The 24809-nt window shown below is 31.7% G+C and overlaps 2 protein-coding genes across 2 annotated transcripts; both read left to right on the top strand.

Annotated features, from left to right (window-relative positions):
* The first annotated feature begins 15426 nt into the window (after positions 1–15426).
* LOC114760558 (UPF0481 protein At3g47200-like) lies at positions 15427–17297 on the top strand. The gene is made up of 4 exons (XM_028949825.1): positions 15427–15489; positions 15587–15700; positions 15803–15886; positions 15993–17297. Exons 1-4 carry the CDS (start codon positions 15427–15429, stop codon positions 17295–17297), a joined length of 1566 nt encoding a protein of 521 aa, XP_028805658.1.
* A 2857-nt stretch (positions 17298–20154) lies between these two features.
* Positions 20155–20865, top strand: LOC114760554 (uncharacterized). Its single transcript, XM_028949817.1, has one exon. It carries the CDS (start codon positions 20155–20157, stop codon positions 20863–20865), a length of 711 nt encoding a protein of 236 aa, XP_028805650.1.
* Positions 20866–24809: the final 3944 nt, after the last annotated feature.

The raw sequence follows: 24809 nt of genomic DNA, 5'->3' as shown, positions 1-24809 counted from the left end.
CCTCGAAACCACTTTTTTCATCATTTCTTCCTTTCATTTCATTTCTGTCCCCAAACAGAGCATAAATTAAGCCTTCTATATCCATAGAGAAGATACATATTCACATATCTTGGACATTTTAGGTTCATCCAATATGTAAATGAAATGAAACCATGGACTGTGTTGTTAATTTTACCTTCTCAAAGGATGAGTGAATATTGCATCACTGCCACACTCCATGTACTCAAAAAAACCACAAAAAGTTGTTTATGCGAAAAGCTATTATTCGGGACCATGTCACCTACAAATGTTACTGATTATTATTGGAGGACCTTTGATGATTTAAATTTCAATGAATAGGCTTTGAGGTGCTTAACTCCATTTCAATTTGAAATCTTGCTCCATGAATCCAGTTCTTATTCATCTTTATTTATGTGGTTCCATTTGGAGATATTATAGTTCATCTTCTATAACTATCTAGTTAGTAACATTTCTCTTTCTGTCAAAAGTAGAGTAAAATACGGGCTGGTACCTTTTATCAGGCCCTACGATACCAGAATGGGATGAACCTATGCTCATCAGATAAAGGGGTTAGTATTGACTTCGATAAAATATATGACGCTAAATATAAATGACCATCTACACCTCACCATCAGTTAGCCTAACTATTGCAGAAGGTTCGTTGAATATAGTTGTTTGGCTCCAATCTCAAGTAAATGTGAGGATCCTTCAGGGGACTGTTCCTGCAATGTAGAAACAACTATTATGAATAGTCTGGGGATAGAAAAGGTACACAGCAGCAACAGTAGCAACAATTTCGGAGCTAACTCTATTACCTACATTCTTCAAGCCATCTTGAACATCAAAACAATTTGGGTTAGTTTGTTGTCTAAAACGTAACTCCGCCTACAAACATAAAAATCAGTAGCAGGATGTCATCACTAAAATACCTGCCGACGAGGATAATGATGCACAGCAAGAATAACCAGCAATACCCTAGTTTTGCGTACATTCAAGAGTTGTAAGACACAATGCAAGGGATATTACCAGGTAATGTCATAGAATAATAATGAATTGTGCGTACTTAGAATAGAAGGTTGATGAGGTATTGAAAAAAGATAAGCCATTGGAGAATTTCAAATAAATATTTTCTCCTTTCTTCAGTTCTCAGTATTAAAAAAGGTTAAATTAAAAGTAATCCCAATCCTGATCCTCATAAAATATGCTAGAATAACATTCCATCCCATTCATCCCTTGTGGAGTTATGTAGTGGGCATCATGGATATGAGTGATTGAGTTCAATTGTCCCTACAACACGGATCAACCCAAATTCAACTGTTGAGTCTCCAAAAAAAAAATACAGAATACAGAAAACACACCAAACATTAGCCAAATCTGCATTACTAGGCCTTGGATGTTATGGCTGCTGAAAAAATCAATACGGTTGGTGGCCACTGTGTTCTATTATCCGTAAAACATGACACTAGAGAGCTGTTAGAGTAATCAATATTACCAAGTGCACAATATATGGATATTCAAAGTAGAAATGAATTTCTTGAGCCCCAGTTGTAGAGGACTTCTTACCATTCCTGAAACAATTTGTTGAGAGGCATAATAGGCATCCAAGTTCTAAGATTGTGAAGTTTATTAAGATTGCAAAAGTTGGTTCTGATTTGAGAATGCTTAGTCAATATTTGTGAATCCTAGACTAACTTAACTTATTGTTAACCACTATTTAAGAAGTTATTAATCAAGTTTTATGAAGTATATTAGTGAAAAATAACCCTAGGCCCTTATTTATCTCAAAGTTAGGTTTATTTTATTTCAATTTTGATCCTTGTTTCTGATCACATCATGTAGCCTCTTTTACAACATTTATTTCACTTAATCTAATCAAGAGCACAATTATGATTTTTAACTCGTCTGGCCTTAGTCTCTAGAACAGTTGTGTCATGCCTAGAACAAACTTGAATATTTTACATTTATTCCTAATGATGTTAAAAATTAGATTAAAATGAATGTTTTCAAAACAAATGGGAAGTCTCTATAATTTCAGTACATCATATGAAAGATTACTGTATTTTGCTAAACATTCTTTTACTATGAATTTATAATTTTATGAGGAAAAACGTTTTTCAGATATTCTTAATACGTTTTATTTTATTTTTTGAATCATTTTGTATATTAAAATTAATATAATTTTTTTCATGAAAAATAAATTTTAAATTATAGGACGATAAATATATTGTATATAGAGAATCACAATTTAATGTTCATAAGTAAGATGCTGCGGTTGGGTGAGCAATCCTTGTAACAAGTCAACGGTGGATTCCGCACATGAAGCTCATTTTTTATTTAAAAGAATGTAAAAATAGATATGTTAAACATTTTTATGGTCAATATATTTAATAATTTATAATTGTTATATTAAAAAAATCCATATAATATATAAAATTCACAAAACAAATTATACTATTATCATGAATTGGACAACTTTTAAATATATGAATATTACATATGTGCGTATTAGTTTGGTCTAATGCTGAAAGGGCAAAGAAAAAAACAGTGTGGCGAAATATAACCAGAAGACTAAAGACGAAAAATACGGGCAGAAGAAATGTGGTCATAAGATAAGACACTATTATTAGCCAATGAAATAATAAAGACACCCTATCAGTGAGCACATTCCATCGTTATCAAAAAAAATAGTCACGGAATGCTCATCTTAATCTAAACCAACCACATTAATTTTCGATGGTCCAGAATTAATTTAAAATATATATATTTGAATTATTTTTTAATAGATACAAATTCAAAAGAAAGATTATGTCAAAAATAAATTTATTATTGAAAAGAATTTCAGATTATAAAAATTTTAAATTTGAACAAGTCATATCAAATTTTGAATTATCTAAATTGTATTACAATGAAATGAGTACTGAATGAGAACGTGCCTCTATTCCCAGTCTCCCTATATATTCACATGTAAATGGGTAGATGCCTTTCGATACCAACCTACTTAATTTAAATATTAGGTCCATTTAGCTTTTAAAATGAACCCATATATTTGTATCACATAAAATTTATAATAAGATGACATTATTATTCATAGCAATTAGTGCTACTAACCTAAGCATGGCCCCTGCCTCTTGAAAATTGTGAAAAATACTTGTTTTGGATGCAGCTGGCTCAGATTGACGAGGACTTCCATCTACATTGAAAGGAATGACTACCAATGAGGAACGAATTATAATTAAGTGTTCCTTTCTTTCAACAACTTTAAATTTTCATGAGCTGAGCAATGAATGTACAGAAAATGATTTCTTTTAGTAAAGTGGGATTAAGTTTTGAATTGAAGGCTGAAGAAAGTTTCACCAAAAGAAAAAAGATATTTTCGAAACTTAAAATTGCTGTTTTCAAAATGTTTTTGAGTAAAATATAAAAGAAAATTAGACATAAAATGTTCAAATACAAATTTAGATTATTTAAATTTAACCCAAAAAAAAGAGGAAGAGGAATGGATACTCTAACACCAATGACCAAACCTTGAATATTCTGATAATGCTCTCATTAGATATAACATAGATAGTCCAGGTTAAAGGGAAGAAATCTGTCTGAGAATATTCTCGGGTAAATAATATACTAATGAGGATTCAAAAATCTCTTTGTATGAGACTTTTGGTTGCCCGTTTAGAGAATTAACTCAGATTGCTTTATGTTACAAGCTGCAGAAGCTCGTAAAGGAACCTAAGATGAATATAAAATCCCATGACAAATCTTGAAAGAATTAATCACAAACTCTATGGTTTTCCATTACTTATCATATTCAGCTAATTAATTTCTCATCAATGTAATGTTGTTATAAATATTCTTCACATGAATAATTTTCTGTCCTCATTCAAGTAGTATTGAACAAGATTTACAACTGCTATAATTACATGCGAACACGCACTGGATATGAGAGTTGATTTCCAAATTCAAGAACTTGTATGTCATCCCAAAAAAAAACAAACAAAGCAATTTCTCCTTGTTTCTAAATTATATAGGATTAATATAGCTTTTGATCCTAAAAATTTGGCCTCATTTTAATTTCTTCATGTTTCTAAAATATACAAGGAAAGCTTGTGTAACATATAATTTAATTTAAAATATACAGGCTTATGTAAGTTAGTAAAAACAAATGGGTAGCTAGCTTATGTTATTCAAAATATTAAATAGAAACTGTTCAATTATAAATTTAGATTATTCAAATTTAACCAACAAAAAGAAGAATGAATGATAATCAAAGAGATCTTATTCAGTTCATTAGAAGGATCTTGACGGAGTAAGATCCGGAAATAAAATGAGAATAGGAATAGAAAAGAGAAGATAATAGGTTGAAAATGTGCCTTTAGTATGATAAAAAATTTGTCGATGGTAAAAATATGTTAAAAAATCTAAACAACATGCTTTTATTTAGCTTGTTTGGTGTGTAAGATTTTATCAGCGTGAATAACAAGCCCATAGTTCTGTAGAGACAAAAAAGTTCAGGGAAGAAAAACAGAAAGAAAAAAGGGAAAACGTTTCAGAAGGATCAAAGTTAGAAAATTTTTATTACTAAAGAGCCCCTAATAATAAACAATAGCGATTTTGCTTGTAAATTTGTACAGGTTGAATGATAAATAATAATGAAAAATATCATTTGAGTTGTAAGTTTGTATTATTTTAATGATAAATATATTTATTGTAGTAGATAATAATAAATATTATCATTTGAGTATCATTGATACAACGGGTGACTATTGTCATCATCCCCAAATGCCTACTTTTAGCAGTGATTTAGTTTTCTCGTCTCCCATAGAATTAGTGATAGCGTTGAAAGTCAATTTTTTTTAGTGGTAAACTTGAATAGGGTGTTTGAATTTTTTTTTTCAAAATTCATGTGGTTTTGGCTCATAATTAATTATAATTTGAATCCAAATTACTAGCCTTTCAGTTTTAATTTTCACTTATGATCAAAATTAATATTGTTATATTAAAAAAAGGAACATTCCCGTAGTTAGTAATGATTTAATGTTTCCTATGCTGGCAATATTTGAGTGGACTAGAAATAATCAAAAACATTAAATAGACCGGAATGCTTTGCACCTATTCTCTTTCTACTCTTTTTCATCGTCATCGTGCATTATCATCATCAAAGAATATGTAGAATTTGGAACTCATCCAGTTTTACTCATATTTTAAATTTTTTTATTTATGAAAAGTTATTGTTTAGTAATTTTTTACAAGTTTAAGCACCTGAGTTGAGTAAAATAATATTTCAAAGAAATATGTGGAAAAAAATTAATCAAATAGAGCTTTATTATAGTGAAAGATAAATAAGTCATTATAATATATCTATAAACTTTATAAACTTTAATAAAATATTTTTAAATGATTTATTTAAATAATACCATACTTAATTAGTCCACGTTCTTCAAATTGGGGGGGGGTTGAATGTCATCATGGCCAAACAAGCAAGCAATTTTATCTCCATGTTTCTAAATTATATATGATATGATGTATTGATTTATTTTAAATTTTATTCGCTATGTTTCTAAATTACTTCCTCCGTTCTTTGTTGCAAGAGACAATTAGTCTGTGATTCAAAATACTAGTTAAAGTTAGTTTAGGACAATAAATGTGTAAAAAGCGTAATCTTTTTGTTAAAAATACCCTTATTTATATGAAAGAGAGATAATGTGTGGGAATTAAATGCAATAATATGAGTAATTAAACTAGGGTAAAATGAAAAATCAACAAATAAAATTTGAGGCAGCCTGTGAGGGTCTCTTATAAAAAAGAACATGACACAGTTCACAATTGTTTCTTACAATAAGTGCCAAGGAATGGACGGAGTATCAATTTTGTAAACAACCTAACTTGATTATCTAAATCTTACGAAAACATGAAAAATATTGTAATGTTAGAGCTTAATGTAATTTATGGGGAAAATTAAGGATAAACCCCTCATTGAAAATTTAATTGGCAAATGGGACCTAGGATGATTGATTGCATAAGGGAAGATTAGTTGCACACAAAGGATGATAATAGTTTGCACAAAATATTATTTGGATATAAGGAATTAGTTTGCACATAGGGAAGATGACTTGCGCTTAAGAGAATTTCATTTGCACAAAGGGAAATTAAGTTGCACATCGCATAAAGAAAGATCATTGCACACAAGGGAAGATAAGGTGCACACAGAAGAAATCAAGTTGCAAAAAATCTTTAGGTCCTATTTGCCAATTAAATTTTCAATGAGGGATTTATTCCCAATTTTCCCTAATTTATGAGGTTAATACTAAAAATTAATTAAATTTACATTGGAGTGTTAGGTTTATATACTCCCATGAGACATGACACAGGTGACCCATGCGCGTTCAATAAGCGTAAGTTCAAAGACAAAAATGCTGAGGCAAGAGATGACATGATAAGATGATGTAAAAGAATTATCCAACGAATTGATGGCACCTATTTCCAGTATCGAATACCTATTTAAATTGTGGATCAAGTATTGGGTCCATTTCGCTTATCAAATCAACCAATAAATATCACATAAAATTTATCCAAAGAAATACTTCCTCCGGTTCTTAATTACAGAGCATTCTTAACTAATTCTCACATATTAAAAATAATGGTTAAAGTATTAAATTTGTCCTAAATTAATAATTTTTTCCAAAATTATCCCTAGCTTAAATGATATGATGTAGATAGATAAACAAAGTTCAATAAACATTTTAATACTAGACCTTAATTATTAACAAGGGTAAAATTATCTAAATTTACAATTAATGAGTTAGTTAATTATAGGAGTATTCAACCGTGTCCTGTCCCAGTATCCCGTCCTTATTCCAGTCATTTTGGGATGGGACAATCTTGTCCCGAAAGCTTTAAGGACGGGATGAAAGCATAACGGAACAAAATTGTTTCGAAATGGGACGGGAAGCTCCTGTCTCGGTCCCGTCCCAGTATATTATCTTTATTTTTAGTTGTTATATATTTATTTTATTTATCACTATAATAGTATTTTGACAATGATATTTATCCATATTATTCTTTATTTGTTTATAAGTTGTTTTTGTATGGATTACATAATATTCTTTGTAGTTAATATTTGAGATTTTTTTTTGTCTCTCATGATTGCAAAATACATTTTTTATTTGTCATTGTTTCCTCATTTTTATCTATTTTCCTCATATAGTTTGTATTATAAGTTTTTACACTTTCTATATAGTTAGTTTTCAAATATAAAAAAATAAAAAAAAAGATATAGGACATCCCAATCTCGTCCCAGTTATGTCCTGTCTTGATTATCGGGACAGGCCTAGGACCAAGCCATCCCGGTCTCGTCCCATCCCGTCCCGTCCTATCCCATGAATACCCCTAGTTAATTATTTATATTTAGGATTAAAAATTCTGTTTGGATGATATTCTATAATAAGAACCAGAGGGTGCACATTATTATTCATAGAAAACAAGGAAACCAACATTTCTTCAAAGTTGTGAAATGGTTTGTCGATGAAGTTGGCTCGGATTGACAAAGACTTTGATCCACATTGAATGGAATGCCATCAGTGAGGAGCGGATATGGATTTTCGTTCCCTGCATCCTTTCTCTCAATCATTTTCTTCTCCTCAATTCATCCTTATCACTTGATCAAAAAAAATGAAAATTTTGAGATTCAATATTTTATGGAATCATTTTTCCCCCCTATTTTCAAGTAGTTTAAAGTTGTGTAAAGCGTAGAACAAACTTTAATATTTTACATTTATTCCTAATGATGTTAAAAATTAGATTAAAATGAATGTTTTCAAAACAAATGGGAAGTCTCTATAATTTTAGTACATCATATGAAAGATTATTGTATTTTACTAAACATTCTTTTACTATGAAAGTATTTAACGATTTGTAATTTTATGAGGAAAAATGTTTTTCCGATATTCTTAATACGTTTTATTTTATTTCTTGAATCATTTATATATTAAAGTTAATATAATTTTTCTTATGAAAAATAAATTTTAAATTATAGGACGATAAATATATTATATCTAGAGAATCACAATTTAATGTTCATAAATAAGATGCTGCGATTGGGTGAGCAATCCTTTTTTTTTTTTTTTTACCAGAAGGTGAGCAATCCTTGTAACAAGTCAAGGGTGGATTCTGCACATTGGAGCTCATTTTTTATTTAAAAGAATGCAAAAATAGATACATTAAAACTTTTTTTATCGTCAATATATTTAATAATTTATAATTGTTATATTTAAAAAATAAAATAATTCATATAACATGTAAAATTCACAAAACAAATTATACTATTCTCATGAATTGTACAACTTTTAAATATATGAATATTACATATATGCGCGTTAATTTGGTCTAATGTTGAAAGGGCAAAAAAAAAAAAAAAAACAATGTGTTGCGAAATATAACCAGAAGACTAAAGACAAAAATGCTGGCAGAAGAGACGTGGTCATGTATAAAACAAGACATTATTATTAGCCAATGAAATAAAGACACCCTATCAATGAGCACAGTCCATCGTTATCAAAAAAATAGTCACGAAATGCTCATCTTAATCTAAACCAACCACATTAATTTTCGGGTCCATAATTAATTTAAACTTTATATATTTTTTGAATTATTTTTAATGGATACAAAATTCAAATAAAGGTTATGTTAAAAATAAATTTATGATTGAAAAGTATTTCAGATTATAAAAATTTTAAACTTGAACAAGTCATATCAAATTTTAAATTATCTAAATTGTATTACAGTGAAATGAGTTCTGAACAAGAACGTGCATCTGTTGCCAGTTTCCCTACATATTTACATGTAAATGGGTACGTAGATGCCTTTTGATATCAACCTAATTAATTTGTAGATTTAATTATTGGGTCCATTGAGCTTTTAAAATCTGCCTATATATATCACATAAAATTTATAATAAGATTACATTATAATTCGTAGCAATTAGTGATACTAAGCTAATCATGGCCCCCACCTCTTGAAAATTGTGAAAATGATTTGTTTTGGATGCAGCTGGCTCAGATTGACGAGGACTTCCATCTACATTGAAAGGAATGACTGCCAATGAGGAACCTATTATAATGAAGTGCATTAGGTCGTGTTCCTTTCCTTCAACAACTTTGAATTTTGATGAGCTGAGCAATGAATGTATAGAAAATGACTTCTTTTTGTTAAGTGGGATTAAATTTTAAATTGAAGACTGGAGAAAGTTTCACCAAAAGAAAAAAAAAGATATTTTCTAAACTTAAAATTGCTGTTTTCAAAATGTTTTCAAGTAAAATATAAAATGAAAAAAATTAAACATAAAATGTTCACATATAAATTTAGATTATTTAAATTTAAACCCCCCAAAAAAAAGAGGAATACTCTTACACCAAACCTTGAATATTCTAATAATGCTCTCATTAGATATAGAGATATCATCCGAGTTAAAGGGAAGAAACCTGTCTGATGAGAATATTCTCGGGGGAATAATATACTGGTGAGGATTTGGGAATATCTTTGTATGAGACTTTTGATTACTTGTTTAAAGAATTAACTCAGATTGCTTTAAATTAAAAGCTAAAGAAGCTCGTCAAGGAACCTAAGATGAATATAAAATCCCATGACAATCTTGGAAAAATTCATCATAAACTCTGTGGTTTTCCATTACTTTATCATATTCAGCTAATTAAGTTTTCATCAGTATAATGTTGTTATAAATATTCTCCACATGAATAATTTTTTGTCCTGATCCAAGTAGTATGGAACAAGATTTACAAATTGTATGATACCAATATGAGATAGTTAATTAATATTTTGATTTATTTTTGGTAAATTGATGACAAAAAAAAAAGATAGAGAAAATCTCAAAAAAATAATTATTAAATTTTAAAATTTCAAATCAGAAATTACAATAAAAATTTGTGTTATTTATTTTTTGAGTGTAGTCATTTTTTTTACTAATATAAGTAACCAATACTAATTTCAAATTATGAAATTTAACGGTAATTTTTTCAGCATTTTTTTCAAGAAGATAACACACTGGATATGATATTTGATTTTATTTTTGTGTGTTATCTTCTTGAACATGAATGTCATCCCCAAAAAAAGGAGCAATTTCTCTATGTTTCTAAATTATATAGGGATAATATCACTTTTGGTTTTAGAAATCTAACCTCATTTTAGCTTTAGTTTCTGAAATTTTAAACTCATAATTTTATTCCTTAAAATTTAGTTCGTTTTAAAATGTTAATCCATAGAGGTGTAACGGAGTATTAAAAATCTAATGAAGTATCATAAAAAGCATTAGAGTAGTGATGCAAACCTGCTTCTTAGAATGCAACTATACAACTCCCAATTTTTCCCTTGTCATTGATTGCAGAAATTATTCACTCTGTTGCATTTTGTAGTCAAACTCATCTAGCAAGAAATTATAGCTAAAACATAAGTTGTCAGGATAATTAACGACATTTTTACACTTATAGCCCTATTAATTACCAGAGAAAGTTTTAAATGTATGTGAAAGAGGAGAGAAAGGTAAGAGATAATAAAATTTATTGAAAAAATACTTTATTATGACAACGGTCTTTAAGAGTAAAACTAAATAGGACAATTTTATTATTTTATGATACATTTAATAATTTAACTATCATTCCTAGATTTATAAGAAAATTTTAGTCAACTTCTTATCCTTGAGGCATAATGAATTAGTTACAAGTGATTTAGATTTAGAGTAAAATACTCTAACTGCCCGTCTAGTTTATCTAAATTACAAAAACCTCTCTTCTATTCTGAAAATATATATAAACCCCCTTGAAATTAAAATGCATGTTACACAAACCTTCCTTGTATACTTGAGATTTCATTTCTGTCCATCCAACCGCTAGGTAATTGTTAAATTTGACTTTAGAACTCTATTTTGACCAAAATACCCCTCCTTAATGTAAATGTTATTTAAACATTTATATTTGTCCAAAAAAATAATTTTTGATAAAAAAAATTTTAATGCATTTATTTTCAAATTTTTAATATGCAATAAAATTTATTAATTTTGATTATATTAAAAAATTTTATAATTTTAATTTTTCACTGCATAATGAAATGTATTTATTTAAATTTTTTTAAATGGCTAGAAAATATATTAAATAAATATTTTTTATCGTATAATATAAATTGTCTAAGTTTGAGAGACTATAGAAATCATTTAAATTTATGATTTAAAATTTTGAAATAACAATTTTGTTAGAAACGTTTATAACTTATTTAATGTATTATATATTTATTTAAAGAATTAATCAAATTTTTATTTAAGGTTTTTATGTCTGCATTAAATGAAAAATTAAATCAGTGTCTGTGCTATTTTAATAATTAAAGGCATCTTTATCTTTATGTCATACATCTGTCGTAACTACTTGAAAAAATAAGAAATAAAATTAAGGAAAAATAAAAAATTTTAAATTCGTCAAAACTTTTTAGTCAAAATTTATGAATTTAGTGTTATGAAGGGTAAATTAGTAAATAAAAAGTATCTTAATATAAATTTTAATTAAAGATGCGTCTTTTTTTAAATATTCTTAGTGAAATTGAGAATTTAGAGTTAAGTATATGTTTTCAAATTAGAAAAGAAATTAATATAATTAAATTAAAGTAAAATGCAAGAAAAGTCAGATTATTGTAGTCTCAAATTTAATATGAGAGGGGTAGGTAGAACTGTTGTGTATTCATAAAGTTGGGTGGTTGTTTGCGCAGGGGTTCTCACACATTCAGAGCCTGTTTGGCTCAGTGTTTCAGGGCCAATAAGCAGCTTATAAACTAGAAAAGCTCGATTGCAAATGTTGATGCTGTTTGGTTGAGCGATTGGACAATCTGACTTTTGCACGAAAAGCTGCAATAAGCTATAAATTAAAATTAATAGCTTTTGATTTTTGAAACATGGAGAGGGAAAAAGTTAAGAAATTTATTATTTCCTTTGGTTCTTATTATAAGCCTCAAATAACTAATTTATAGATAACAAAAAATCAGTTAAAATTAGTTGAAAGTAATAAATAAGTTAGAAATATACTTTTATTTTTAAATATGATCCTAAAAATATATTTTTATTTTTTCATGTTTCACTTTATATTTAAAATAACTTTTTATGACTTTTGCGTATTAAATTATTTTAATTTCATTGTATTATGTGAAATCATTTTTTTAATCATGCTTCATTATTTATTAAAACTCATACTCATTTTGGTCATTTTACAACCAAACTTATTTTTACTCAACCATAATCCAAACAACCTTTTACCAATCTTACTTTTGTAAACTAGCTTTGTTGAACTCCAATCTAAATAAAATTCAACTTATCCAATTTAGCTTTTACTTAGCTTTACTTTTTCAAAAGCTACTTTTCTAATCGTTGATCCAAACGAACCCTCAGTAAACGAAAGGGTTAAAGATAAATTTCCTGACTGAAGGGATGAGATCATAAGATGACTTAAGAGAATTGAAGACACCTATTATTAGTCTCCCAACCTATTTCAACCTACTTTCTTGTCATAAATACAGAAGCCAATTTAAATTTTAATTTAATTTTAAATATAAAGTTTTAATTTCAAAAAATAATAAAATATCCTAAAAATTGTTTAATGACAATCAATGTACGTGAATCTCAAAATCTCAATTCAGACCCCTTTTATTATTTTGAAATTTTTAATGCCTTTTACTATTTTTTTAAAAAAAATATTGTCACCACAATACCTTTAGTTGGTTTCTAGCTGCCTGAGCTTCGACCTCCATGACCCTGTCGATGGCCATCCACCGGAGCTCTGGTGACATGTCACCAAAACCTCGATGACCTATAGTCGAAACTTTAGTTATTATTCTTTTTTATGTATTGACTATTCTTTTTTAGTTATTAACTATATTTGTTTTTAGAACTTCAATGACTACTCTTGTTTAGCTACTCACTACTCTACTATTGTGATTGACTATTTTTATTTTTAAAATTTTGGAGACTACTCTTGTTTAGCTATTGACTATTTTAGTTTTGCTATTGCCTACTTTTATTTCAAAAATCCAGAAATTGCATTAAGTGTTACTGGAGATCTAATGACTGCTTTTTGTTTAATTATTTACTATTCTTGCGTAGTCAATGGCTATATAAAAGTATTTCCCAGAACTTTAAAAACAAAACTAATCAGTAGTTAAACTAGAATAGTCAATAGCTATATGAAAGTAGTCATCAAGAATAAAGACAATATTGTTATTTCATAATATTTTAAAATCTAAAATAGTACAAGGGGTCAAATTTGAAATTTTAAAATTCACCCACTCTAAATTTGTCCTTTAGCATTTTTGAGGGTATCTTATTGTCTTTTTTCCTTTATTTTATTTTACTTGTTCATATTTATTTATTTTTTTAAGTAGTCCTTATGGTAATTGTATATGTTAAGAAGTTTTCATTTTAATGCTTATGATTAACAAAAGTATTTGATGGAAGACAATACTCATTTATTACAAATAATAAATTTAATTAATTTTTTTTGAATATTCATAAATTATTAATCCAATTCTTATATTACGTGACCGAGGTAGGATTTAATTTGTAGATCAAACATTGGGTGCATTTAACTTTTCAAATCAACCTGTAGATATCTAATATAAAATTTGTAGTAATACATTATTATTCATAATAATCAGGGATACCAACACAATGATTGTTTGGATAATTGTTCTAAACAATTAATTTTGAGAATAAACATATTGAGATTGGAGGGTGAAACTTCGATGATAACTTCAAGTTTTAAATAGAGAAATAGTCATTGAGTAGAGGAGAGTATGTAGAATTTGGAAGTAATTTAGTTTTACTCATATTTTAAATTTTTTACAAATTTAAATGCGCGAGTTGAGTAAAATAATATTTTAAACGCATACGTTCAAAAAAAATTAATCAAATAGAACTTTATTGTGGCGAAGGATAAATTAATTATTATAATATATGCATGTTTATTGTATAGAAAAAAATATATGTGCATGTTTATTTTTCTATAAACTTTATACGTTTTAATACAATATTTTCTAAATTATTTATTTAAACAATAGCATTCTGAATTAGTCCAAGTTCTTCAAAGTGGAGAGGGGGAGGAAAAGAGAGTGTAGATAATTAGATTATAAAGACAAATTAATAATTTTAAAATTTTCAATTTAATGACAAATAAAGACGTTAGTTCAAGTACTTCTATTGAATTTACCGCCCTCTTTAATTGTATTCATCAGGAATTGATAAGAAATTTTTCTTGGTTAGAAAATGGATATGAAGTTGACATTTAATAATAAAAGGATGTAAATAATGCAAGAGTTGTATAAATTATATTCTGACCAATATTTTTATAGGTAGTGTTTTGCATGTGCAGTGATAGAATTTGCTCTAAGAAAACTGATAAACACTGATTCATTCATTGAAGCCTTCTCTTCGTTACACTGAACAAAAATTCTATCCCTTTTAGACTGCGAAATTCACTTCATCCTCCTCTCTGGGAAAATCCTATTGTTTCTTCTTTACAACAACGGTTTCTTCAATCAAGTTTAGCAAAAATTAGTAAACTACAGATCAGAACGGAGAGGATGATAACGGATTATAACCTAATGTATGGGTCTTATTCAATATTCCCAATGTTTTTACGTCAGAGGTATTGATCTTCAATCCCTTACAAGTTACAATATTTTAAGCAATATCTTGCATAATGTTCAAGTCAAGCAATTTAACATGGATGACAGCTGGGCAACATTGCTATAATTTGGAAACTTTTAGATACTCGGAGGTCAGTGCTCCTGAGTAAAAATTTATGAGGCAAAGTTGCACCTTAACTCAGGAAAGAAAATAATGTGGATGAAACGTAGACTTACCAACTCATTATGTTTGGTCAATTAATAGTGAAAACTTAACCCAGAAAACGATCAAGGCGACATTGCTATGATTTGGAAGCTTTTAGACAACATTGAGTCCCAAAAAAAAAAAAATTTCAGATACCCAATACTCCTATGCGAAAACTTTCAGGGCATATTGGCATATTAACTCATTTATGTTGGGAAGTTTGGGAAGCATTTAAAAAGAAAACATTTAATGATTTAGATAGCGGCATATATTTTTAACAATCAAAACACTGCAACAACTGTCTTACCTTTGGGAATGGAACTAATAAAAGGGCTCGCAGTAAAGACAAATTAGCAAGGTTTGGAGGGAGAAATCATTCATCAATGCAGCTGCCCAATCAATTAGGGGGGAAAATAATTGTTAGAGTGAAGCCAAGTAATTATGAGAGCCGATTGCTGAGACACAGCGCCGCGCGTCCCATCTATATATCTATGCTCAACACAGAGCATAGCAGATCTACTTTCATTCTCCTGTCTTTTCTTGACTAATAAGTTTAGATGGCAGAAGTAACAGATTCTGAAACAAAAGACTCGGAGGTCTTCGGGAGTCCTCCACAAACCGTATGCATTCTGTTCAATTTCTTTTTGCTTACTGTTTTTAAGGTTGCTTCTGTTTCATTCCTCGATTATTACACTCTTTTAGCCTTATTTTGTTTAGATTCGCACTTGTGCTCGACAAATGACTGCCCAAGATTCTGACATTCACTCGGCGATATCTATTGTCGTGAGTGAAATGGACTCTACGGTCTGTTCTGAGAGTGCTCAACAAAGCGTATGCTTCCTCCACCAGTCTTCAGTTTCTTTTTCCTTACTTTTATGGTTGTTTCTGTTTCATTCCTCAATTATTACACTCTTTTTGCCTTATTTTGTTTAGATTATCATCCCTGAAAAGATTGATCGACATCTCATGTGGACATCGACGACTGCTGCACCAATAATGAGTGGTGCTTCACAACCGGTATATGCATCCTTTACCTCTCTTCAATTCTTTTTGCTTACTATTTTTAAGGTTGCTTCTGTTTCATTCCTCAATTATTACACTCTTTCTTCCTTATTTTGTTTAGATTGACACTAGTACTCCACAAATGAGTGCTTCACGACTGGTGATAACTGAAGACATCGAAAAACTTATTCAAGATTGTGGAGATGGTCATCTGTCACCACACTGTTGTATCTACAGGGTGCCTATTAAGCTCCGTGATCTTAAAAAAGATGCTTACACTCCAAAAGTTGTTTCCATTGGCCCCTTTCATTATCGCAATGAGGGGCTGCAAGACATGAAAAGGCAAAAACATATATTGTTCAAAAGATTTATTCAAAGAACCAACTCAAGTTGTTGCGAATTGGTTGAATTTGTACAAAAGTTAGAGCCACAAGTCCGTGCTTCTTATTCAGAAACCATTACTGAAGAAGAACTTGTGGAACTGACTTTAATGGATGCTGTCTTCATCATTGAACTCTTCATCATGTCCCATTTGGGTGAGGTACGCAACGATGCTAAATTGTCACAGCCATGGTTAGCGGATTCTATACTTCTAGATCTACTTTTACTTGAGAATCAACTTCCATTCTTTGTTATTGAAAAGCTGTTCAATGAAGCTTTCCCCCGTGATCGTCGTGGTAGCCTCCCTTCATTTCTTCAGCTCACTCATAACTATTTTGGGTATCACAATGGACAAGAATTAGACCCTCATTCTACTGTTGGTATAAAGCATTTTACGGATCTCCTTAGATTGTTTTACAAGAAAAGAAAGACGCCTGAAAGGAAGCCAAGCCCAGAGGGTGAGGATGAATGGATGCGAGTCCCAAAGGATGGAAGCCATATTCTTTTATACAATGCGAATGCACTGGAAGAAGCAGGCGTAACGTTGAAGGATTGTGAGAGCGAATGCTTATTGGACGTGAAATTTTCAGGAGAAATTCTTGAAATTCCCCATGTTGTGGTGGATGATAATACTGAACTTTTGTTTCGTAACATGATAGCATTAGAACAATGTCATTATTCTAGAAATGCTTACATTACTGATTATGCTCTTTTGTTGGATTGGCTAATAAACACAGAAAAGGATGTGGATCTCCTCGTTCGCAAGAAAGTAGTTAGGAACTATTTAGGTGATACGAAAAAGGTTGCCACATTATTTAATGGTCTTTCAGACAATGTCGTCCATTCAACCATCAGTACTCACTATTTCAAGACTTGCAAAGATTTGAATAGGTATTGTAAAAGTCGTTGGCACCAGTGGAAGGCAAACCTGAGACGTGATTATTGTCATACACCTTGGCAAATTGCTGCTACTGTTGCTGCATTTCTGCTCCTCGTTCTCGCATTGGCTCAAACCGTATTTTCGATCCTCCAAGTAGTTCTGTAAATTTACAGCTTCGTGTAATGCTGGATTTTGATTGTTGTGTCCTGTACCTTTATTTTGAGTTTTGTTATGACTGGGTAATGTGCTTGTGATTTGGGAAGCATTTTCTTGGACCAGGCTTTGAATAATGGAAATTGCACCTTGTAGCCGTGGAAATGTAGTTCTCTTCCTTGTTTCATGTTTTGTTTAAATATTGTCCACTAAAGTGTATAAGAAATTATTACATACACACATCCTCTTCTATATTCTTTCAGTTCTCTTGTAGCCATCGAATTAATCCAATCGGTGATCCATATGGGTGTGCAGTGGCAGGTGGTCGCCGACAAATTATTGGACCCAATCTTTAGACGTAGCCCAAATAGTCTCATAATTCATATGGATTACTTGCTCTCTCAAGTATGGATATCAAGAAAAATGAATCCAGTACAAGTGAGGCGTGGTGAGTGAACCAGCAAAAGGCTATTTACGCCTCTATTTTGTGCAGCATAAAAGGAGGCGTAAAAAGCATCTTGTTTACAAAGAGAGAGAGCATTTTGACTAAATTGAATTTATGATATTCAATTGTATGTAACAAATTAGACCCAAAAGAAATTTTCATTTCTATCTTATCTTTTTCCTCTCCAAAAGGGTATTTTGGGCATTGAAAATTGCGATCCTCAGCTCAGCCAACCTAACGGTTTCAACGGAGGAAACAGCCCCCCCTCTCCGGGTCCCCAGGCTAGGCATGAGCGAAAGCAAACGAAGCCTTGAGATAACTCAGTGTATTATTGAGTGCTTTTAGTATTTCAAAATTCTAAATAGATAATCCTTCACTCCTTTTTGTTTATAAAAACAAACACATAACTAATTCTTACTGATAAAAAAAAACCTTAAGTTAATTGGATTAATAAATATGTTAAAAATAAAAAAAATTTCAACAAAATACTCTAATTCAATAATTAGTTGCTTGCTTTTAATAATTGATCTCAGATTTTATCTTTGATTTTTAATATAAAAGCTAGATAACTAAATTGTTGATATTAAAAAACATTAGTTAAATTAATTATTGTAGGAAATTAGTTGAGTTTTCTGCTATGTGTACTTAATAGGGATATTTGAAAAAACTTTTATATTTTGAAGATAAAAATGAATGAAATATTATATTTAAGATTAAAATAATTCATTTTCCAGCTCCTACATTGACGGGGAAGTATCTTTTTTTTAATACTCCAAATAAAAAGTCATGGGTAATGGAGAGAAATGGATTGCATGGGCAATGGAATGTGTCTCTTCAGCAAACCTAAGTGTAATGGTTGTAGGCAAAAAAGTTTTAGATCTTAGCATGGAGAGAGGAAATAGACAGGGAGATCCTTTGTCTCCCTACCTATTCATTTTGGCAACAGAAGTGCTCTCTTCGATGACTCAGTGGTTTGTCAATAGAGGAAAGCTAAAAGGCATCAAACTAGCTAAAACTTTCCCCACATTATCTTATTGTTTCTTTGCTAATGATGCGTTATTTTTCATCAATGCAAATAAAAGGAACTGTGAGTTGCTAAAGAGCATACTGAACTGCTACTGTGATGCTTCCAGTCAATCTATCAATTTTGATAAATCCTGTATTTTCTTCTCAAAAAATGCCAGCGCAGACCAAAAACGGGATGTGTATGAGGTACTGGGGATTGAGGCAAGTGATAATTCGGGGAAGTACCTTGGCATGGCAATGCTTTGGGGAAGGTCAAAGTGTGAAGCCTTATCTTTTGTTAGATGCAAGATAAGTCAGAAACTTCAAGGGTGGAAGTAGAAACTTCTCACTATTGGGGGAAGGGAGGTCTTGATCAAAGCAGTGGCAAATGCAATCCTAGTCTTCCTTATGCCCTATTTTAAATTTCCAAAGAAGACTTGTGTTGAATTGGATGCCATGGTGTAGGTGGGGATAGAAAAACCAGGAGGGCAGGGTGCATTGGAAATCTTGGGATTGGTTAAGTAAGGCAAAAGGAGAAGGTGGTATGGGTTTTCATGAGTTGGAAGCCTTCAATATTGCACTGTTGGCAAAATCTGCATGGAGACTAATTCAGAATCCTGATGATCATTGGGTAAGGATTATGAAAGGTCTGTATTTTCCTAAAAATAGTTTCTTGCAGGCCAAAAAAGGAAGCAGGGCTTCATGGGAGTGGTCCAGCATTTTGGAGGCCCGAGACCTTTTAGTAAATGACTTGTGTTAGAGGTTGAAAGAGGGGAGAATATCAAGATTTTTTAAGATAAATGGCTTCCTGAGATGGTTTATTTAAATTTGAATGATAGAAGTTTAGATAAGGAAATGAAGAACCTGAGAGTTTGTAACATAATAAGGAATGGTGAATGGTGGTTAGAAGGGGCAGGGAATTTTTTATCTGAAGAAGACAAGTCTTGTATTAAAAAAGACAGAATCCCTCTGATAGATATAAGGGACAAATTGATCTGGTTAAAGAATAGGAATGGTGATTATGCTGTTAAGATCGGTTATAAGGTTGCTTTACAGAAGAAAATGGTGAAGAATGTAGATAAGCCTGGTAATTCCTATTTCCCTTCAAAGAATTTATGGAGTAGAATCTGGAATATTAAAATGTCCCCTAAAGTCCTTCGTTTTATTTGGAGAGCTGTCAGTGGTGCTGTAGCCCCTAAGGAAGCTCTTTTTCATAGAAAATATGCTGCTGATCCTATTTCTCCTGTTTACAAGTATGATATTGAGACTATTGAGCATCTGCTGTTTCTTTGTCCTTGGACAAAGTGTTGTTGGTATGACCCCCCATTGGCTTTAAGATTTGACAGAATTGGCAATTTCAAAATTGACAAGTGGCTGGAAAACTGGCTAATTAACTCAGATGCTATCATTGAATAGGACATGGCTTTGTTTGCTGGTATATGTTGGGGCATTTGGAAAGGCAGGTGTAACTATGTCTTTGAAGGGCATGAAATGGATGCTTGCAGCTGTGTGGCAGCTGCAATGAGGCTTGTTAGAGAATTTGAAGAAGCTACTACAAGAAAGGCAAGGAGAGAGTCTTCTAGTATGAAGGTTGAAATAAGTAAATCTTGGAGAAAGCCAGCTGAAGGGGTAGTAAAAGTTAATATTGATGCTGGTTTTAAGAGTAGTTTAAAACTTGCTGCAGTAGGTGTTGTATGTAGAAAGGATTCTGATTGTTTTGTAGGAGGTCTGGGGAAGAAAGTTTCTGCTGCATCTCCCTTCATGGCAGAAAGTTTGGCTCTTCTATTAGCTCTTGAAGTTGTCTCAAGGAAGGACAGGAGGAAGGTAGTTTTTGAGACAGATAAGGAGCTGTATAGTTTGATGAGCAGAAAGGATCTTGTAGGAGGAGAATGGAATTGTGCAAACATCCTTCATAAGTGTTGGGATTACTTGTCTCACAGTTGCAATTGGGAGTTGGCTTTAGTGAATAGGAAGGGTAACCAGTGCGTAACTGAGGCAATGAGGGGTATGGTACTTGTGGGATGGCTTTTTAAGCCACCATCCTCTCTGGTTGCTGTCTTACTCCTTGATTTACAGATGGCTCATGTTGGTTCAGCTTCAGATGTTGGTGACAGGACTAGTATAGGCTAGTTGCTTTCTTTTGTTTTGTTTGTAGTTGGCTTGTTTCTATTGTTTGTTTCTTTTTCGGTAAGTTGGTGTGTTAGGTTGTATCTCTAGGTTTATTTCTGAGTGTTTTTCCTCTTTTGGGCCTCGAGTGGCTATTGGTGTTTGTACTTTTTTTATGGTATTAATAAAACTTATCTGTTTTGCTAAAAAAAAAAAGTCATTATTTTTCATAAAAAAATCGGGAAGAAATATAACAAGTACAATTAAAATATATAAATATAATTTGGAGAGGCCCGAACAATAATTGGGAAAAGGGTCTCTCCACTCTTTCTTTTCCTCTATTTCTATTCACTTCTCATGTTAATCGTTAATATTGGTATTTAAACGTAATATTTTTCTTTTTCATAATTTTATAAAATACTCCTCCAGTCATTAATATAAGACCTAATTGTTAAGTTAGTTTTGATCTTAAATATAAGACATATTTCTCATTTTTGTCAGTTTTTCCTAAATTACCCTTATAGATACTCTCTTTACCATAATAAAGTAGGTGAAGGAGGGAGGATATTAAGAAAGATGATTATGGAATTTCAGGGAAAAAAAACATGTCATATTTCTTATAATTAACTAACTTATCTAACTTTCTTAATCTAATCAAATCAGTTAAATGGATCTTATATTAAGGACTAGAGGAGTATAAAACATGAACCATTTAAAATACAATTTAATGATTGAGATGGGAAGTGAAAGAAAATAGAGAGGATGGAAAGTGGAGAGGCCCTTCTCCCACAATAATTACATTTTGAAAGAAAATCTTGCAAACCAACCCAAAATCCAAATCCAAACCTGCGTCAAATATCCTAACAAGCATGATTACTTTCTCTGAAACAAAAACAGAATCATAGTTTTTTTTTCCTTACAAAGAAGGAAAAAAACAATGCTAGAGAAAAAACCTAAAGGTACAAAATGGACAAAAAGACCCAGAACCAGAAGCATGAGATAGCAACCAGCTACCAGCTGGGTTGCACCGGACATAATTATCAGGAGGGAGTGTCCGAGTCTGATATCATCTTTCTCATCTTCCAAGCCAGCGATGACAACGTTAGCCCCTCCCCATAATCTGTGTTGTGCTGTGTAAAAGAACATGATCTTGTACTTCACCGATGTCATAAAATTCACCCAGAACTATGCTTTCCCGTCCATTTTCACCGTCCGGTTAAGTGCTCCGGCATGTGCTTCAATAGAGCTCCACTTCTTCGCATTCTTGTTGTGCCCCTGGTAGAAGCCTGCAATGGTGGAGCTCCCAATCGAACTGGTACTATTTTGATCAAGAAATATATCGATGATGAAGTTGACATTGTCATATTTAACCCTATATTCCTTGTTTCCATTATCAAAGTCAACCATGAAGATTATGGCAGAGTTGGTAGTTGTATTTGAGGTCTTGTTCAGTTTAGGAACAATGAAGGCTGCGACAAAGCATTTGGGTTCGTTGGGTCACAGGCTTAACCAAAGGCACAATGCAGTTAAACCTAAAAAGAGTAACAAGCCGAAAATACATGCACACAGATCTCCTCCTCCAAATCCCACCGTCATTCATGGTGAGCCACAGCCTCTCATCATTGCCATTTTCCATTGCCTTATCTATCAATAGAGCCTGTGTTTTTCTTTTTATTTTTATTGCTGTGTTTTTTTCTAAGTAATCATCCGATTATGCGATTTGCTTCAATCAATTATGCAAATCCTCCTTTTTACTTCCAGTATGATTGTTTTCTGACTTATATTTATAAGTAGATATGATAGATTATTTCTCTGCCTCCATGAAACACATTTTACATCATATTCATTTTCGGTTCTTTTATTTTCCATTATTGAGTCTGCTTAAAATTGAGTTTTTAGGTACCAAAACCTATCCCATTGTGTAGAGGATGAAAAAACGAAGAAAATGATATAAAATACGCGAAATTTGGACGTCAGACAGAGGAGATATAGAGGAGAGAAGTTTTCAGGTCTGACAGGTCCATCAGACCGGACCTGCTTGCAGAAACTGGGTCAGGACGACCCGGTTGGAGGTTGAAAACAACCTCTAAGGCCAAAACAGCATCGTTTTGGCCCTTCTCCAAAAAAAAAGTAAAAAAAAACAAAGAGAAACTAGGCCCCAAAAAAATTGCTCAAGCCTAAAAAAAAAGTCTTTTTTCAGGTTGGGCCAGAGTCTAGCGAGCCCACTTAAAAAAAATTATTTTTCGGTCCAAGCCTAAAGAAAAAAAATTTCCCAAAACCGCCATATGGCACGTACCGCCACGTGGCACGCCTGTCAGACACGTGGGCCACCCCATTTGAAAGGGGATGGCATGTGGAGGCCACCGGAACGGCGCGTGTCGCCAATGGCTGGCTGCATGGCGAGCATGTAGTACATGCGCCAATAGCGCAAATGGGCTGAAATTTTTTTTATTTTTCACAGAATTTATTCTTCTAGGGGTGCGTGTAGGCGCGTGGGAGCTCTGTTTGAGGTGCGGTTTGTTTCTAAAAATCCCTAAAATTAAGCTCTTCATTTTGATATATAATTGGCTAATTTTTGAGGCAATTAAAGATCTATTTGTGAGTGTTTCAGTGCATCTTTTGGTATTTTTATATAGATAAAAATTCCAGAATATTCAAAATAATTTATATTATTTTGTTTTAGATGAAAATGAAGCAAGAGGCTTCTAGTAGCACTGAAAATATCAAGCATGGTTCATTGGAATACTCATACATGAATAATGGAGTTCCAAAATATGAACCTGAGGATGAAAATCCTGATGAGGACCTTGAAGAGGTTCCTCAAGAAGACCCAGAGGAGTTAATGTATTTTGGACCTGAGTCGGAATCTTTATTCCCCATTGAATCCCTCCATGCTGAACCTTACTTGGTCTTTAACGATTTACTAGATCTTCCCAGTGAAACCGTAGTTGGGGAAGGAGAAGAGGTGAATTAACCCTGTACCCCTGCTTTAGCTATGAGTATAGCTGAAAGAGATGCAGCCAAACTGATAAACATAAAAGGCATCAATGGCGTGCTCGCCAGTTACATCTAGTATGTAACCGATAAGAAGAATACTGAATTCTATCTTAAAGTCATAATGGAATACATAAGAGTAATAAGGGTAAGAGGAGGACCTAAAGGAAAACACATAAGGAAATTTTATTGGATTTGGGCTATAGATTTAGTATCATCTTTTATGACCAAAACACGCAAACTTAGAAAACTGAGGAAAGCAATACTTGATTACCTTTATGTTCATATCAAATGATGTAACATTTGTATTCTCTTTATTAACGTTTGTTGTATTAAGCTTTTGGTTTCATGCATTGTAAACAGACTAAATGTGTTATTTCATTTAATGAAATTACTTAAATTATTGTTGAATGATTATTTTGTGAATAATATATGTATGCTTTTTATAAGTGGGAGCTTTCAAAAGATAAGACTTCTAAGAGCCACATTTTTGAAGTGCTTATATAAATTCTTGATAGGACATAATGATTATTGCCTGTATCTGTGTGACGGGAGGTATAAACGTATGCTCTTGATCATGGATCTTGCAATGTCATTACTTTCTGATCAAGGACGATATAAGTATAGGACGTTGTATACTTTGCCATGCTATGTAACTAAAATGTTCTATGGTACGTCTCTCCTTTTAGAGAGAACATAGAATAATGTGGGATAAATTTGACACAGAACTGAAAATGGCAACCAAGAACATAATTGCTGAGCTTAATAAAGGGAAAAAGCTTAACGGGGATAACTGGGACATATGGCACCGAAAGGTCCAATACATCTTGGAGGAACAAGATGTTGTTGAACCATTAACCACTGCAATGGTCAAACCTGAAGCTGGGAATATGGCCTAACATAGGAGAGACCAAAAGGCTTACCAAGTTTGGAAGAAGAAAAACATCATAGCAAGAATCACGCTTCTGAGTGCC

The sequence above is a fragment of the Neltuma alba genome, unplaced genomic scaffold, assembly GCF_004799145.2.
Source record: "Neltuma alba isolate B1F8T4 unplaced genomic scaffold, ASM479914v2 tig00001639_pilon, whole genome shotgun sequence".
NCBI lineage: Eukaryota > Viridiplantae > Streptophyta > Magnoliopsida > Fabales > Fabaceae > Neltuma > Neltuma alba.
This window is presented reverse-complemented; position numbering and strand designations above follow the sequence as displayed.

Excerpts from the sequence above, each read along its gene's own strand:
- LOC114760554 (XM_028949817.1), top strand. The coding sequence starts at position 20,155 with ATGGCTTTGTTTGCTGGTATATGTTGGGGCATTTGGAAAGGCAGGTGT.
- LOC114760558 (XM_028949825.1), top strand. The coding sequence starts at position 15,427 with ATGGCAGAAGTAACAGATTCTGAAACAAAAGACTCGGAGGTCTTCGGG. Across the intron at positions 15,490-15,586 it reads TCGGGAGTCCTCCACAAACC|ATTCGCACTTGTGCTCGACA; the intron begins GTATGCATTCTG and ends TATTTTGTTTAG. Across the intron at positions 15,701-15,802 it reads CTGAGAGTGCTCAACAAAGC|ATTATCATCCCTGAAAAGAT; the intron begins GTATGCTTCCTC and ends TATTTTGTTTAG.